General features: G+C 35.6%; 1 protein-coding gene across 3 annotated transcripts in view; it reads left to right on the top strand.

The window, feature by feature from the left end:
- Nucleotides 1–15,952, top strand: part of LOC111043246 (paired amphipathic helix protein Sin3b) — a 110,309-nt gene that overhangs the window by 60,151 nt on the left and 34,206 nt on the right. For all 3 annotated transcript variants that reach the window (XM_039442805.1, XM_022328150.2, XM_022328151.2), the window contains exons 14-18: nucleotides 1,550–1,707; nucleotides 6,135–6,255; nucleotides 7,501–7,644; nucleotides 9,255–9,495; nucleotides 12,679–12,800. In XM_039442805.1, coding sequence (XP_039298739.1) covers nucleotides 1,550–1,707; nucleotides 6,135–6,255; nucleotides 7,501–7,644; nucleotides 9,255–9,495; nucleotides 12,679–12,800 — 786 coding nt within the window. The remainder of the gene's footprint in view (nucleotides 1–1,549; nucleotides 1,708–6,134; nucleotides 6,256–7,500; nucleotides 7,645–9,254; nucleotides 9,496–12,678; nucleotides 12,801–15,952) is intronic.

The raw sequence follows: 15,952 nt of genomic DNA, 5'->3' as shown, positions 1-15,952 counted from the left end.
TATCCGTCTAGCCAGGGGGCTCCGCCCCCTGGACCCCCGACTGGATCGTCCAGAAATGAGATCAGCATGCATTTCTCATTTGAGCATTTTTATCATATGTTAGGACGATCCAGTCGGGGGTCCAGACTAAACGTCCAGCTAAACGGATATGGCGAGCGAAGCGAGCCTGACGGCTAGTAATATAATATTCCCAGGAATAGCTCTGAAGTAGCAGTGCCCAATCAATTTTTCCGCAATAAATGCATTTCAATCTTCAACTTGGTGCCAACCTAACAAAGTCAACTCAACTTAATGCCAACCTGACAAAATTATTATTTTAGTTACCAGTTAACAACTGTTTCGACGAGGTACTTTCTCTAGATTATAGTTCTATATTAACATATGGTATGGACATTTTTCAATTATAATTAAGAGAATAAGAATATACATGCTAAAAGACGAACTTTAAACCCTTAAAAACCACCCTTAGAGTTAAAATATTGCCAAAAGATATTTTCTTAGTGCGCCTCTAAAGGGCCAACTTTTTCATTTGAGCATTTTTATCATATGTTAGGACGATCCAGTCGGTGGTCCAGACTAAACGTCCAGCTAAACGGATATAGCGTGCGAAGCGAGTCTGACGGCTAGTAATATAATATTCCCAGGAATAGCTCTGAAGTAGCAGTGCCCAATCAATTTTTCCGCGATAAATGCATTTCAATCTTCAACTTGGTGCCAACCTAACAAACTCAACTCAACTTAATGCCAACCTGACAAAATTATTATTTTAGTTACCAGTTAACAACTGTTTCGACGAGGTACTTTCTCTAGATTATAGTTCTATATTAACATATGGTATGGACATTTTTCAATTATAATTAAGAGAATAAGAATATACATGCTAAAAGACGAACTTTAAACCCTTAAAAACCACCCTTAGAGTTAAAATATTGCCAAAAGATATTTTCTTAGTGCGCCTCTAAAGGGCCAACTTTTTCATTTGAGCATTTTTATCATATGTTAGGACGATCCAGTCGGTGGTCCAGACTAAACGTCCAGCTAAACGGATATAGCGTGCGAAGCGAGTCTGACGGCTAGTAATATAATATTCCCAGGAATAGCTCTGAAGTAGCAGTGCCCAATCAATTTTTCCGCGATAAATGCATTTCAATCTTCAACTTGGTGCCAACCTAACAAACTCAACTCAACTTAATGCCAACCTGACAAAATTATTATTTTAGTTACCAGTTAACAACTGTTTCGAAGAGGTACTTTCTCTAGATTATAGTTCTATATTAACATATGGTATGGACTTTAAGAGAATAAGAAGTAAGAAGAACATACATGCTAAAAGACGAACTTTAAACCGTTAAAAACCACCCTTAGAGTTAAAATATTGTCAAAAGATTTCTTCTAAAGGGCCAACTGAACATACCTACCAAATTTGAACGTTTTTGGTCCGGTAGATTTTTAGTTCTGCGAGTGAGTGAGTGAGTCAGTCAGTCAGTCAGTGAGTGAGTGCCATTTCGCTTTTATATATATATAGATAAATATTTCTTCTTTTTTCTAGCTTGATGTAGTTCTTGAGACTAACCTTGCTGCAATCAGAGTTCTTGAGACTCTTCAGAAGAAGATAAACAGGATGTCACCTGACGAGATCAGCAAACTCAAATTTGACAGTTCTATGGGTGGAACATCTCCTACTTTGATGGACAGAGCTGTCAGACGGTGAGTATCATTAATATCAAGCTGTCATGATTATCTGTTGTTTCATTCAAGAATGATAAATCATTGAAGTAATTAAACGAAAGGAATTGTTTATTCAACCATTATTTTTGCAGTTGCAAATGTTGACAACAATAATGACCATCGCCAAATTTCTTCAGTTAAATTATTATGAATTTTTCTACTGATCATCATAATCTACAGTATTCTGCCCTTGAGCAGGTCCATACATGATTCCTCCTTCTCCATTCCCCTTTGTCCTGTGCTATTCTCTTCAGCATGCAGATTACTGATTGTAGTAACTTATTACTTTCTTATTCCTCTGATGCTTATCCACTTATAAATGTCTTTCTTGGCAATCATATTGATGTAGGCTAGCCCTACGTGGATATCATGTGAGAACGGTTGTCAAGGTGACTGTTTCAGCAACGAACGTTTACAAGTAAAAGTAAACAACTAGTTGAAGTTACAGTTTTATGAGAGATGTTCAAAGATGATGTTGTATTTTTATCTTGTTCAATGTAAACTTTTAATGAATAAAGTGTAAATTACAAAAGCACATTTACAACAATATTTTAAATTGGAAATTATTGATTGCGAAATAGATGTTTATATTCTAAAGTGAGTTGCACGTTGTAATGGCAGTATTTGATTAACATTGGTGTTAATGTTTTTGAAGGGACGGATTCAAAGATACAAAGGTTCAAAGAACCTCACATGTCAACCGAAGCTTATTGTGTGTCCCAAAGTATGTTAGTTAGGCAAACCAACTCCCGTGTCCTTTACAAGGTCCAGGAGTTTTTTCCTGTACCAACATCCCATTCCTCACCTGGCTGCTTACAGCCAAAAAGAGCCAAAAACAGCTCCTAGACTTTCGCAATCCAGTATGATAGCTTAGCAGTCTCTTCAGACTGATTACAAAGCCTACACATCTGGCTTTCATTTCTGAGTCCAATTCTGTGGAGATGTTTCCTGAAGTGGCCATGTCCAGTTATAAGGGCAATCACCTGCTTGACCTGACCTCAGACTTCTTTTCTCAGACCGTCAATGAGTTGAGTCAGACGGTTGAGTCTGGGGATGAGTGCCTCCAACCAATGCTTATCGTTGCATCCTTAGACCAGTTATAGAATAGACACGGCCAATTGTATATTCATACTAAAAGTCGATGAAGCCAACATCTACTGCCAAATTCGCCCACCTTGACGTCACAACAGTGACGTCCCGCATTGTATAGACATTATTGTTAAACAATGCATTGTTGTTAAACATAGCTTGTTTTCCATAGCAGATTATCATTTATTTATGCAATTATTATTTATGAAAATGGTAATCTCCTGCGCAGCATATAATTGCACTGAAATTTTTAGGAAAAAAAGTGGAATATCTTTTCATGTGTAAGTTGAAATTTATACACATAAATATTGTAAGTTGTAACTGTTATATTATCCTTGGTTATGATGTAAGTGAACTCATTGCAGCATGACAATAAATTAGTTTTGTAGGCTACCGTACCTTATTATTTTCAAAACACATTATAACTTTGAAGCCGATATCACATAACACATCATAAATTAACATATATCGTTTTGCCCGTAGCTAGAAATAACCTAAAAACACCATGATTCTGAAATAGACACAATCTGAAAGTTTTCAATACGATGCGTGACGTCACTGTTGTGACGTCAAGGTGGGCGAATTTGGCAGTAGATGTTGGCTTCAGAGGCTAGACTTCCCAGCGTGTCTATTCTATAACTGGTCTAAGGTTGCATCGTATGCATCGTTGATGCAGGATATGATCAAGGCACCCTTCTCCATGGAGGTGCCTGCAAACGATGGAATGCATCCATCCTCAAGGGGTAGGAGCTCATCTTAATGGCTTCTTGCTCTGCTGAGAGCTTAGCCTCAGGATAGCCTTCCAAGGCAATAGCCATTTTGGTGGCAGAAGTGTCCCTGTAAAGGTGCGTACAGACTTTCGCTCTGCTCCGCAACCGAACGTCACTCGAGCAGAGCGATTGATGATCGACCGGGGAGCAAGAGTGGAACGCGAGAAGAGCTAACATCTCCCGTAACGTTCATGTTCGGTGCGACTGCAGATCGGGGGCGGAGCGATGGCGGAACGAGGGCGGAGCTTGCGCGGAGCGGGTTGGAGGCGCATATATCTGTTCGCAGCTTGAGAGGCTCTTCAACTGGAAGTCTCTAGATTCAGGATTTGGTCCTCGTGACCTGCGTGAGTTCCACTCCTGACCTTTTTTTGTAGGTCCTTCCGCTGCGGGAGGGGTCGCCAGAACACCTCTTGGGCGCTTGGCCCTAGCGAAGAGCACTATTCATTTCTAGCTTCTCGACGTTGTCAGATCGATTTTTAACAATGTAGAAATATAATTAATTGAAATATCTAATCTCAATTATTATGAAAATTTATTATTAAAACATTGAAAATTTATAATTTCTTGGTGAATAAACTATAATACTTTATTATTTTCAACAGTTGATATCACATCAGATATACCTGTATCAGCTATCCTCTATAAAAGCCAGTGGCAAGGCAGAGAATCGTCAACGCTGTTCTCCCATCTCTCTACCATTTTGGTAGAGAGTTAGTGGGGAGGATATTTTTAATATTCTTTCCAAAGAATGGACATTGATATATCCAAAGCTCCGCCAATTTATGTAGATGCATAACAATATAATTATTATCTATAGTTATTATATTACAAATTGCTTTTTCATATCATATACAGTTCAATAATTATTCTCTTAGTCTATATTATGTAAATTCATCTATAATTTTGCTGTATTGTAAGCTATTGTATATAAGTGTATAAGCCAGTATTGTAATCTACATAAATGAAGTACTCAATCAATCAATCCACTGCCATTATAACGTGGACCTCACTATAATAATTATGTATATATAAATGATTGCATACAAACGTTGATAGCCAGTGATGGAGGTTTGAACAATTTTTATACCATTGGTCTTATTTTTCAAACTTTTTTTCCATAGCAAGCTCTTCCATACCTTTTAAAATGTTCAAAAATGACTTAATTATAACTCGGTTAATAACTATTCCTTCTCAACCTATATAAAATCAAGTCTAAAAATGTACATGGTTGAAGATTGTTCTGATTCCAAATTTGAATTCAATATCTGGAGCTAACATAATAATATCCTCTTCTTGTTTCATTTTGATACTCCTCTTATATCATCATTTCTTCAGGACTTAGATTTTTACTTTCCTTGCCCTATTACCATAGGTATGGAAAGTATTGCTTTCCGAAAAAATTAAGGTACCCCAATTTCTAAATTTCTATACGTTTCAAGGTCCCCTGAGTCCAAAAAAGTGGTTTTTGGGTATTGGTCTGTATGTGTGTGTGTATGTGTACACGATATCTCATCTCTCAATTGACGGAATGACTTGAAATTTGGAACTTAAGGTCCTTACAATATAAGGATCCGACACGAACAATTTCGATCAAATGCAATTCAAGATGGCGGCTAAAATGGAGAAAATGTTACTCAAAAACCGGAGTTTTCGCGATTTTCTCGAAAACGGCTCCAACGAATTTGATTAAATTCACACCTAAAATAGTAATTGATAAGCTCTATCAAGTGCCACAAGTCCCATATCTGTAAAAATTTCAGGAGCTCCGCCTCACCTATGCAAAGTTTGATTTTAGATTCCCAATTATCATGCTTCAGATACAATTTAAACAAAAAGAGTGGAAAAGATTGAGCATGAAAATTTCTACAATTAATGTTCAGTAACATTTTCACCTCAAATTGAAAATAAGCTCGAAATTCGATAAAATGTGATTATCCAATTGCAAACTGTTAGCAGACCTCATATGTCTCCAGCGTTATTGTCCTGTCACCAGCTGGCTCAGATCTTTGTTTATAAGTAGACTTGAGATGCGCGTGAACACTAGCGTCAGGTGATCAATTTTCATAACGGCAAGGAAAGTTGTGTGAGTGCGCCACACCAGATTTTTGTTCATTGAATACCTAATCTGAATTCAGATTTGAGTACCGAATCCAAAATATGGAATCAACATAATAGCCATTCATTTTCTAGCTTCATTTTTTCGGGGTTCATGTTTTCGTTTTAATATCATATTCATCTTAAACCAGACAATATTAATTTTTTAGCTTAATTTCTTCGGAATTCATGTTTTGTTTCATATGCTCAATATAATATATTGCAATCCTAATATATATTCTTGGACAGAACTTTGAACTTTAAATTTCCTCAGTAAGAACATAGGTAACCTATTTTTTTGGACATTTCATTATTTATAAAAATTTGGGAACAGAATAGTTTTGGGCTATGCCTGTTGTTCTATCCCGATCATATTCATATGATTTGTATATTATATCAACGAATAAATAAATAAATAAATAAATAATAATTGTTTGTTTCTATTTATATCAGATTGTATGGTGACAAGGCCACAGATATAATGGAAGGATTGAGACTGCAACCGCTTACATGTATTCCAATGGTCTTGAAACGACTGAAACAAAAAGATGAGGAATGGAGAGATGCCCAGAAGGTGATATGCATCGATAAACTATTCCTTTACTTATTAATTTATTATATTCCTTATCACACAAGTAATACAATTATTGTGATTATGGGAAGAAATTAATGAATGAACTAATTTTTTATTTGAGTGACTGCATTATATCACAAGACCAGAAGATCACATATTTGAATATTTTATTATCTCTCTCTTTGTTATTCATCTGGACATTTCCATAATTGGATATTAATATTTCATGATATTGCAATCCTTTTAGAATAGTTTATTTTCAATGTATTGTAGGTGTGACATTTGTTGTATAGTGTGACGAAGGTAATGCTTCTGATGACCTCAGAAGCGGTTACAATGAAACTTATTCTATTCTATGAATTATTCATATCATTTCAACATGTTTTGAATTGTCGTTTCCTTTCAATAATGTTGTTTATTGTAGTGGAAATAAATTCCACTTATTCAATAAACTTGACCAGGCACCTCGTCAAGGCACCTCAATTTTTATTGAAAATGATTTAATAGAGCTAGACATGATTATCCTATTCACAGTTTCTGTGACAGTTGCAAGGAGGTGTTATTTTACAGATGGAATTAAATAGAGAATGTATTCATTCAAATGCTAATTAATATACAATTATTATTTAACAAAAATCCTGAATAAATGCTGTAAATCACCCCGAAGACTTCTGCTACTGCATACATTGACAACAGGGTTAACAGCTAGATGGAAATTCGATGAGAACTACTATCCAAAAATTATTTGCCAGCCCGGGAATCGAACCCGGTACCTCCCAATTGCCAGTCAAGAATGCTTACCCTTACACCAAACTGACAATCTCTGGATAGCAGCGCTCATTTTATATGAAGCCATAGCGGCCAACCAGTTTACATATGGAATTAAATAGAGAATGCATTCATTAATGCATTAATGGAGGTGTTTATTTCGCAGATAAAACATTTGTTACCTCGGTGGCCGTAACAATACTATGCCCCGGTTGCACAAAAGCCGGTTAAATTTTAATCATGATTAATTTCACGAGAACCAATCACAGATGGCCTTTTTGATAAGACTCTGATTGGTCTCGTGGAATTGATCATGATTAAAATTTAACCGGCTTTTGTGCCAACGACACTATATTTTATTTTATTTTTGTTATTTTATGTATTGCATTGGTTAAAAAGGGTTTCTCTAAATTTAAGCTACATTAATTTTATTACTCATAATATTCAACTTTTAACCGGTGTTAATCTTGTTTACAGGGATTCAATAAAGTTTGGAAGGAACAAAATGAGAAATTTTATCTGAAATCACTGGACCATCAAGGAATCAATTTCAAACAGAATGATTTGAAAGCTCTTCGCTCGAAGTCTCTTTTCAATGAGATTGAGACACTGTGTGACGAGGTATGTAACTCAATACGCATTCTATTAATAATACTGAGGGTGATGCCCACATAAGCTATTAGGCTTGTGCGTGGGTAATGAATGAGAGGGATGGTGATGAGAGATGACGACGTGATGAGGTAGTCGGGACCGACGAGTTATCGTCTCCTCCGAAAGATGGGGTGGCCGTATGTATGTGGTTGTGCTGTGGTCAAAAAATTTCGGCCCCAGTCCAGATTCGAACTCGGGTTCTCTTGATTATTAGACCGGCGCGTTATCACTTACTACAACGAGCTACCCAAGCTATTAGATTATTACATTTTTCTAGTGAATTTACAGAAAATTCACAAGCTCATAATATAGTATAATTTATTATCTTGACGTATTTAGAATAGAAATTCGAACAACAAAAAATTATTATTTTAAATCTTGGAAAAGTTTTATGTTCCTAAAAACGTATTTAAATACTGATGTGAATATCAATCGATTACAACTTAGAACGCACATGTTTCATGTAATTTTTTCTCCCAATTTAAACCAATATTGTTTTCTTCAATAGCAGTTGACATTCCAATGAAATTCTCCACTTGAGTTTAATATATTCTTATATTTATAAAATAGAATTATAGTACCCTTTAAAAATAATAAAACAAGAATACAAATTGTATCTACTAGTTTCGGCGATCATACCATCGTCAGGTTATAAAAATAAATGTTTTCAATAAATGTTTACTAATAGTTTTGTTATTTTAAATAACATTGTCAAGTAAATTATTTTAGCAGCTGCCCCTATCAACTGATTTATTTGAGATATTTTAGTTCTAAATTTTTTTCGAAAATTGGGTTATGATTCTCATACATTTAATATATATGTGTATGAGATGTATATATATATGTATTCATATATATGTAGACTCATATATATGTATTCTGTATGCCAGAACTTCTCAAAATCCGTCGCTTTTATTTCTGTATTATTTGAACAAATGAAGCTTTACAGTAAGGTATTTTAAATTATAAATTGTAAATTATTCTGTAAGCCAGAATATACTGTAACTTAGGCTGATCAATAACGGTAGGACATACGTGATAAGTGTCTGTGTACATGCAAGTTTATCATGCACACACAAATGTTCATCATGCATGTTTTGTCATCAGCAAGAGGCTTCTAACATAGAATAAACAAACAATAAATTAACTTCTGAATAAAATCACAAATTATAATGATACAAAAATGATATGCCCCAATAGAGCAGCGGAAGAAATAAACAACATGAAATCTTGAGGTGCGTACTGATATACGCGCCTCCAACACGCTCCGCAATCGCTCCGATCATGAACGTTACGGGAGATGTTAGCTCTTCTCGCGTTCCACTCTTGCTCCCCGGTCGATCATCAATCGATCTGCTCTAGTGACGTTCGATTGCGGAGCAGAGCGAAAGTCTGTACGCACCTTAAGATATAAAACCCAATCTCAAAAATTATGTTTGAAGTCTTTCGCTGTGTGTGATGATGCATCAATGTATGACAAACATGTGTCAACACACTTATCCTGTCGTTAGTGGCCACCCTTACATGAATAAAAACTGATCTAATCAAGAAGTGTGGAGCTAAAAATTGAATTGTTTCAGAGACACGATCAAGCCGAAGAGGCATGCGAACAAACTCAGATTGGGCCTCACATGTCGTTCATCTACAAAGATAAAGGTGTACTGGATGATGCGGCCAACTTGCTGATTCATCATGTCAAACGTCAAACCAGCATCAATAAGGAGGACAAGCAAAGGATTAAGCAGTTGCTCCGCCAGATCATTCCAGATTTCTTCTATCATCCTAGACAGGAACTGAGTGAAGATGAGCGCGAGGACACTAGTATGCCAAATTTATTTATACTTCATTTTAATTTAATGTTGTGAATAATTTTGTTGAGATATGGCACCTGCTGAAAAACCCACGGGTTTATCTTTAGCAGGACCCAACAATGTACAATTGTTTACAATTTGTAAAATTGTTTACAACCTGCAAGAAACCTCCCTAAAAATTCCAGCCTTCTCCAGCCATGTACAAAGATATAATAAAATAGTGCAACTTAATTCTGGAACGACCCTCGTATAAGCCTACTGGACTTTACTGTCCGATTCAAAAAAACTGCTAGACTTTACTGTAATTTACAAAAAAGTAATTTCAATGAATGAATCAATCAATTTTATCGGAAATACAGAGTGTTTCAGAGAAACGGTAAATTTTGAAAGTTGAATAATTTCAAGAAAAACAAATCTTTAAATAAAGTTTTTCATATCATTCATTAGTAAAAATAATGCCATTTTAGAATAAATATAACACCGTAACATTTATTTTTTGAAGATGACATCTTGCAGGTGTGTTCCTTTTCTACGCAAACATTCCTGTAGTCTCTTCATCACATTGTCCATGAATGGTTTGACGTAACATGACAACTGGAATTTCTGAAATCGCTTCTCGTATCTTGGCTTTCAATTCTGCAACAACGGAAGAAACGTTTATTAATTATTACATTTACAGTTCAAGTGCCGGTTGCACAAAAGCCGGTTAAATTTTAACCGTGATTAATCCCAAGAGAAACACAATCAGAGGGACGTCTTATCAAAAAGGCCTTCTCTGATTGGTTCTCGTGAAATTAACCACGGTTAAAATTTAACCGGATTGTTTGCAACCGGGCCTATTACATCTACATTTATTTATTACATTTAGGCTCAACTCACACTTACGCGACTCAAGTCGAGAAGAGACTGCGACTCTAGTCTCTTCTCGACGCAGCATATGTTTTCAAATGGTAACACTTAGACCAGTCGAATCTAGTCTCCGCTACCTCACGACTGTGAGACTGAGTCGAGCGTCGACTCGACATGTTGGTCGAGCCTCGACTTGAGTTGCATAGTAGTATGCATTTTTAATGAAAGTGAAGTTATGTTTTATTCAAGTGATGCTTTATCATTTTAGATAAGACTTAAGTAAGAATTAGATAAGACAATATATTCATAATAATTATTATAAAATTTGTGACATGTTAAGTAGTGATAAATTAGATTTTATATTTTTAATAAAGTAAGGTTAGGTTAGAAAATGGAGTAGCATGGAACTAAAGTAGTGACAATGAGCTAAAAAGTCGTAAGGTCTAGAGACTGGAGTCGTACGATTTGAGTCGAGGTAGTGAGAGTTGAGCCTAAGGCTCCTTAAAACTACCTTAAAATTAGGCTCAACTCCTACTTACGCGGCTCAGGTCGAGAAGAGACTCGACTCTAGTCGAGAGCACGTGTTCCCAAATGGTGACACTCAGACCAGTCGATTCTAGTCTCCGCGATGTCACCATTTGAAAACACATGCTATCGACTAGAGTCGAGTCGCTTCACGACCTGAGTCGGCTAAGTGTGAATTGAGCCTTACAGTTCAACTATTTACTTTCAAAATTGAGTTAGAATCGTTTGATGTGTATCAATTTCAATCAAATATCAGAATAATAAAGTAGTACCTCATGGCAACTGTTTGTATGTACAAATATTCATTGATGGTCATAATGTATGATAAAGTTTATATCATATCGATCATTTATGAACATCAAGAACCTGCTGTCAATTTTTTCCGATTTCTGTTTTTCAGGTTATATCTCATCAAAACATATGACTTTATCATTTGCTAGTGTGTTTTTTGCCAAAACCTGCTTCTTAAATCACCATTCAAACATTTTTTTCCAAAACCTGTCAAATCAACTAGTCGTTTTTTCCAATCCATGCCATGTTACTGTGCATGCGCAGTTCTATTTCTACAAAAAATTGTTAAATAAATTGCAAATACCTTTGAGAATAATACATATTATTCTTCCACCAATGAATTGACTTCCAGCGAGAATTCATTAGCACAGAGCAGTGGTCGCCAAACAGTCGATCGCGAGCTACCGGTAGCTCGTGGGGTAGTTTTTGGTAGCTCAACAGAAATGCTTTGGTTGGCAATCAATATTTGGCCTCAAGTCCCCAAAGAAAAATATTCAAATATTATTCAAGTTGCATTGAGGTTGAAAGCTATGTTTAGCTCTACCTACGTGTGTGAAGCATCTTTTTCAAGTATGAAATTCATAAAAAATCGATATAGGAACAGACTGACTGATGAACATTTGGACAACTGCATCAGAATGGAGGCTACAACGTAAACTCTAAACATAAAAAAATACTGGATTACCAAAAAGAGTTCCACTGCTCTCATTGAAATGTGCATTTCAACTTTTGTTATACTTTTTGCTATGAGCTAAGTAGATTTCAACACTAGAAATTGAAAAATTCAACTGAAATTTGATTGTATCTCTATACAATAAAAGTGTGAAAAATTTGATTTTGCGGACTGTACTTTCTACAGTCTAATATTTCTTGGTAGCTCACTAGAAGATTCATAAATGCTATTCTAGCTCACAGGCTCATATGTTTGGCGACCATTGGCACAGAGCATACAGTGATTCAGCAACAGTTTTTCCTAATTTGCCAACAAATTATGTTTTTGACTTAGCAGGTTTTGGAATGGAGCTCTTCATTTATACATTCAAACAGTTGCCATGAGCTGCTATTCGTTATTCTGATATTTGATTGAAATTCATATACATCAAACGATTTTCACTCAATTTTGAAAGTTGAATTAAACCAAATACACATAATCTATAGATAAAAGTTTTGAGAATAATATAATTCAAAACTTTAAACCTTAAATAATAGTCAGGACAGATATACAGTCAAACAAATCCTGTTGGGAGAAAATCCACTTTTTGTCACTTTTGATTTTTATTTGAGTGAAAACTCTGATTAATACTTGTTACTTCGATTGTTATTTGAACCAAAAGTTGTGATTCATCATTATTGGCACTACAGCCCATGTAGAGCCTTAGCTTTCACAACCACATCCTGCCATCTCTCTCGACATTCTGCTGTTCTTCTTCATCTTCTCACACCCAGTCTTCGCAAAGTTGTGATATTAATGTAGCCAATAATTGCGAGTGAATTGTGGAGTGAATTTGTTGTTGGTTTGTGCTTGCAGATGATAAGATGGATGAAGATGCTGCTGATTCGGACAAAGAAGAGGATGGGCCCGGCAAAGAAGATGGTGCCAAGGAACCTGAGGACATCAAACCTCCACTTCATGCTCTCAGCACATTCCATGTAAGTCTCTCCTCTATATCTGCTTCAATTTGTTACATTTTTTCACTCGGGTTTATTATTTTTATTTTTTTTGAAGGGACGGATTGAAGGATCCAAAGGTTCAAAGAACCCCACACGTCAACCGAGGCTTATTGTGTTCCCAAGTAGTATGTTAGTTAGGCAAACCAATACCTATGTCCTTTACAAGAACCAGGAGTTTTTCCCTATACTAACATTCCATTCATCACCTGGTTGCAACCCTTGTCGCAATCCAGTGTGATATGCTTGGCAGTCTCTTCAGACTGATTAGTCTTCGTGACCTACGTGAGTTCGTCTCCTGGCCTTTTTGTAGGTCCTTCCCACATTTGTGCCTGGAGTTTCACTTGTCTCTTGAGTTTTTCTTTTTGCCCCTCCGAAACTCTGAAGGGTCAAAAGCCTCACCTCTCCCAAGAAGTTTTGCCTGAATGGCCGCCCTTCTTTGAGCAGTGGTGAGTTTTGGCCTCTCCACCCACAAACCTACGTGAGTTCCACTCCTGACCTTTTTGTAGGTCCTTCCGCTGATAGAGGGGACGCCAAACTGCCTCTAGGGCGCCGGCGTCCGGCCACCCTCGACTCAGCCTCTTGATTCACATTTATGCCTGGAGTTTCACCCATCTCTGGTCTCTTGGGTTTATTTTTTTGACCCTCCGAAACTGCCCTGATGGGCTAGATCCCGTGGGTTTGAAGGCAAGGCAACTTCTGGAGTTGCCTTGAGGTACATTTTAGTCGCCTCCTACGTACGACAAACATGGATGCTGTGGGTGAATTCTGGTTTTCAACACATTCTTGAGTACGACGCGACTCAAAGCTCCCCCAACCCACAGGGGGCTCCACTCGGGTTAGTCTTTTCGAGAAAAGTAAGCCATTCCTTAGAATATAAATTCACTTTTGAACAACTAAATTACGACATAAAAAATGTACTAAATTACGACAGAATTTAGTTGTTCAAAAGTGATTATTAACAAGCAGATCGTAATGGAAACAAACATTGATGAATATAAATTCCTTCAAATATAGACATTTTGTCTATACATGTCAGAAGAAGTGAGTTATCTGCTTCAATTTGTTACCTACATTTTTTCATTCCACTGTTCGGGCTAGTCTTTTCAAAAGAGCAAGTTATTCCTTAGAATATAGATTCCTTAAATTATATAGACATTTTGTCGATACATGTCAGAAGAAGTGAGTTATCTGCTTCAATTTGTTAAATTTTTCGACTCGGGTTAGTCTTTTCAAAAGAGCAAGTTATTCTTTAGAATATAAATTCCTTAAAATATAGACATTTTGTCTGCACATTTCAGAAGAAGTGAGTTATCTGCTTCAATTGGTTACATTTTTCCATTCCACTGTTCGGGCTAGTCTTTTCAAGAGAGCAAGTTATTCCTTGGAATATAAATTCCTTATAATATATAGACATTTTGTCTGTACGTTTCAGACGAAGTGAGTTATTCCTCAAAATAGAATGTAGTTATCTATTCGAGTTAGTCTTTTTGAAAAAGTAAGCTACTGTATTCCTTGGAATTTAAATTCCTTAAAATATAGAAATCTTGTCTGTACGTTTCAGAAGAAGTGAGTTATTCCTGAGAAAAATGTTGTATTGTCAATTCGGGTTAGTCTTTTCGAAAAAGTAAGCTATTCCTTAGAACATAAATTCCTTGAAATATATACATTTTGTCTGTACGTTTTAGAAGAAAAAAGTTATTCCCTGAAAAATAATTTAGTATAATTATAGAAAATAACTAGTACTCTTGTAATATTATAAAATTAAACACACTAGCTTCGACATTTATGTCATTCTCAAGTATCCTTTTTCAAATGAATTATTATTTTGTTGTTAACAAATATTAACTTTTTTTAGCAGCTGGCTCATTTTAATTGTTTCAATTTTGAACATTGGCTAATGATGTGCAATAGGCCAATTATGAGTATTATACGATTTTATCATCTAGTTTTTTTCAGATTTATAGTTTTAAAATATAATTTAGAATGTTTCTAAATTTGAATGTAGTGTCTAGTCCATTGTCAGGTGATGTAGTGAAGTTACACGTATATATCACTCTGTGCTATATTACTATGTTATTCTAAGCATATATTACATGTCACACATAACCTACATTTGGACAATTTATTTTATGAAATTGGGATGAAAAGAAGTTTTGGACTGTAGTCTGTTTCTTTGTCCTTAAGTTGATTGTAAATGATGATGAATAAATCGATGGTATGTTGCTCTTCTAACAGCATACATCAAGTATATGAAATTACAAATACAACATATAAATACGTGGTCATAGGCGGATATGCATAGGTCAACTTACTTTTTATAAAAAATACACTGTTTCCTAATAAAGTTTGAAACTAACCTTTCAATTTATTCAACCTGGCGTCTTTTGCAATACATATTACACTGGAGACCTTAGTTGTCTAGAGGATACGTCGGAGCCTTAGAGTAACCGTCCACTGAAACCGTATTCAACCGATCCGTTCGGCCGTTGGATCGGTCGAATCTGCCGGCCGTCAATTCGGCCGATTATGGTCGTCCATTGGAACCGTTTTCGTCAGTCCAGTTTAGTAGTTGGCTGGTTGCCAGAAAGTGAAGTGGCAAGCTAGTTAGTAGGGGAAAGTGATTCTTCTTTGTGTGTTTACTTACAAAGTCTGTAAGATTTCATCATCCATCGAATGGATTTCGATGAGATTATGCTACTTGAAAGTACCTACTAATTATCAATCATAACACAATTATTTCTGCTTTCTAATTCTATATCAGTGGAATTTTCTACATTTTTCCACTTGAATTCAGTTTTTTCCCCTTAGTTTTTTGTTGTTAGTAACAAAATAGATCAACTCATAATTTCCCTAACACATTAAAATAACTGTTTAAATTCACAGATATTTATTCATTTACACCACACAAAATGATGTTGATATTCATGATATGTATGATAATTATATCATCATACAAAAATCATTATTGAATATTTATTTATTAACTAAATTTCAAAAAAAGTAGAAGTATTTCATCTTTAAAATTTGAAATGATATTGTTTGATAACTTTGGAGGGTTGTTTGAGGATGAACGCTATGACAAAATTATTATAGAGTATGATGATGTGTTGAATTTTCAGTCGTCTTTGAAA

This window comes from Nilaparvata lugens, chromosome X, assembly GCF_014356525.2.
Source record: "Nilaparvata lugens isolate BPH chromosome X, ASM1435652v1, whole genome shotgun sequence".
Lineage (NCBI taxonomy): Eukaryota > Metazoa > Arthropoda > Insecta > Hemiptera > Delphacidae > Nilaparvata > Nilaparvata lugens.
Note: the sequence above shows the minus strand (reverse complement) of the source record. Positions and strands in the feature narration are given on the sequence as shown.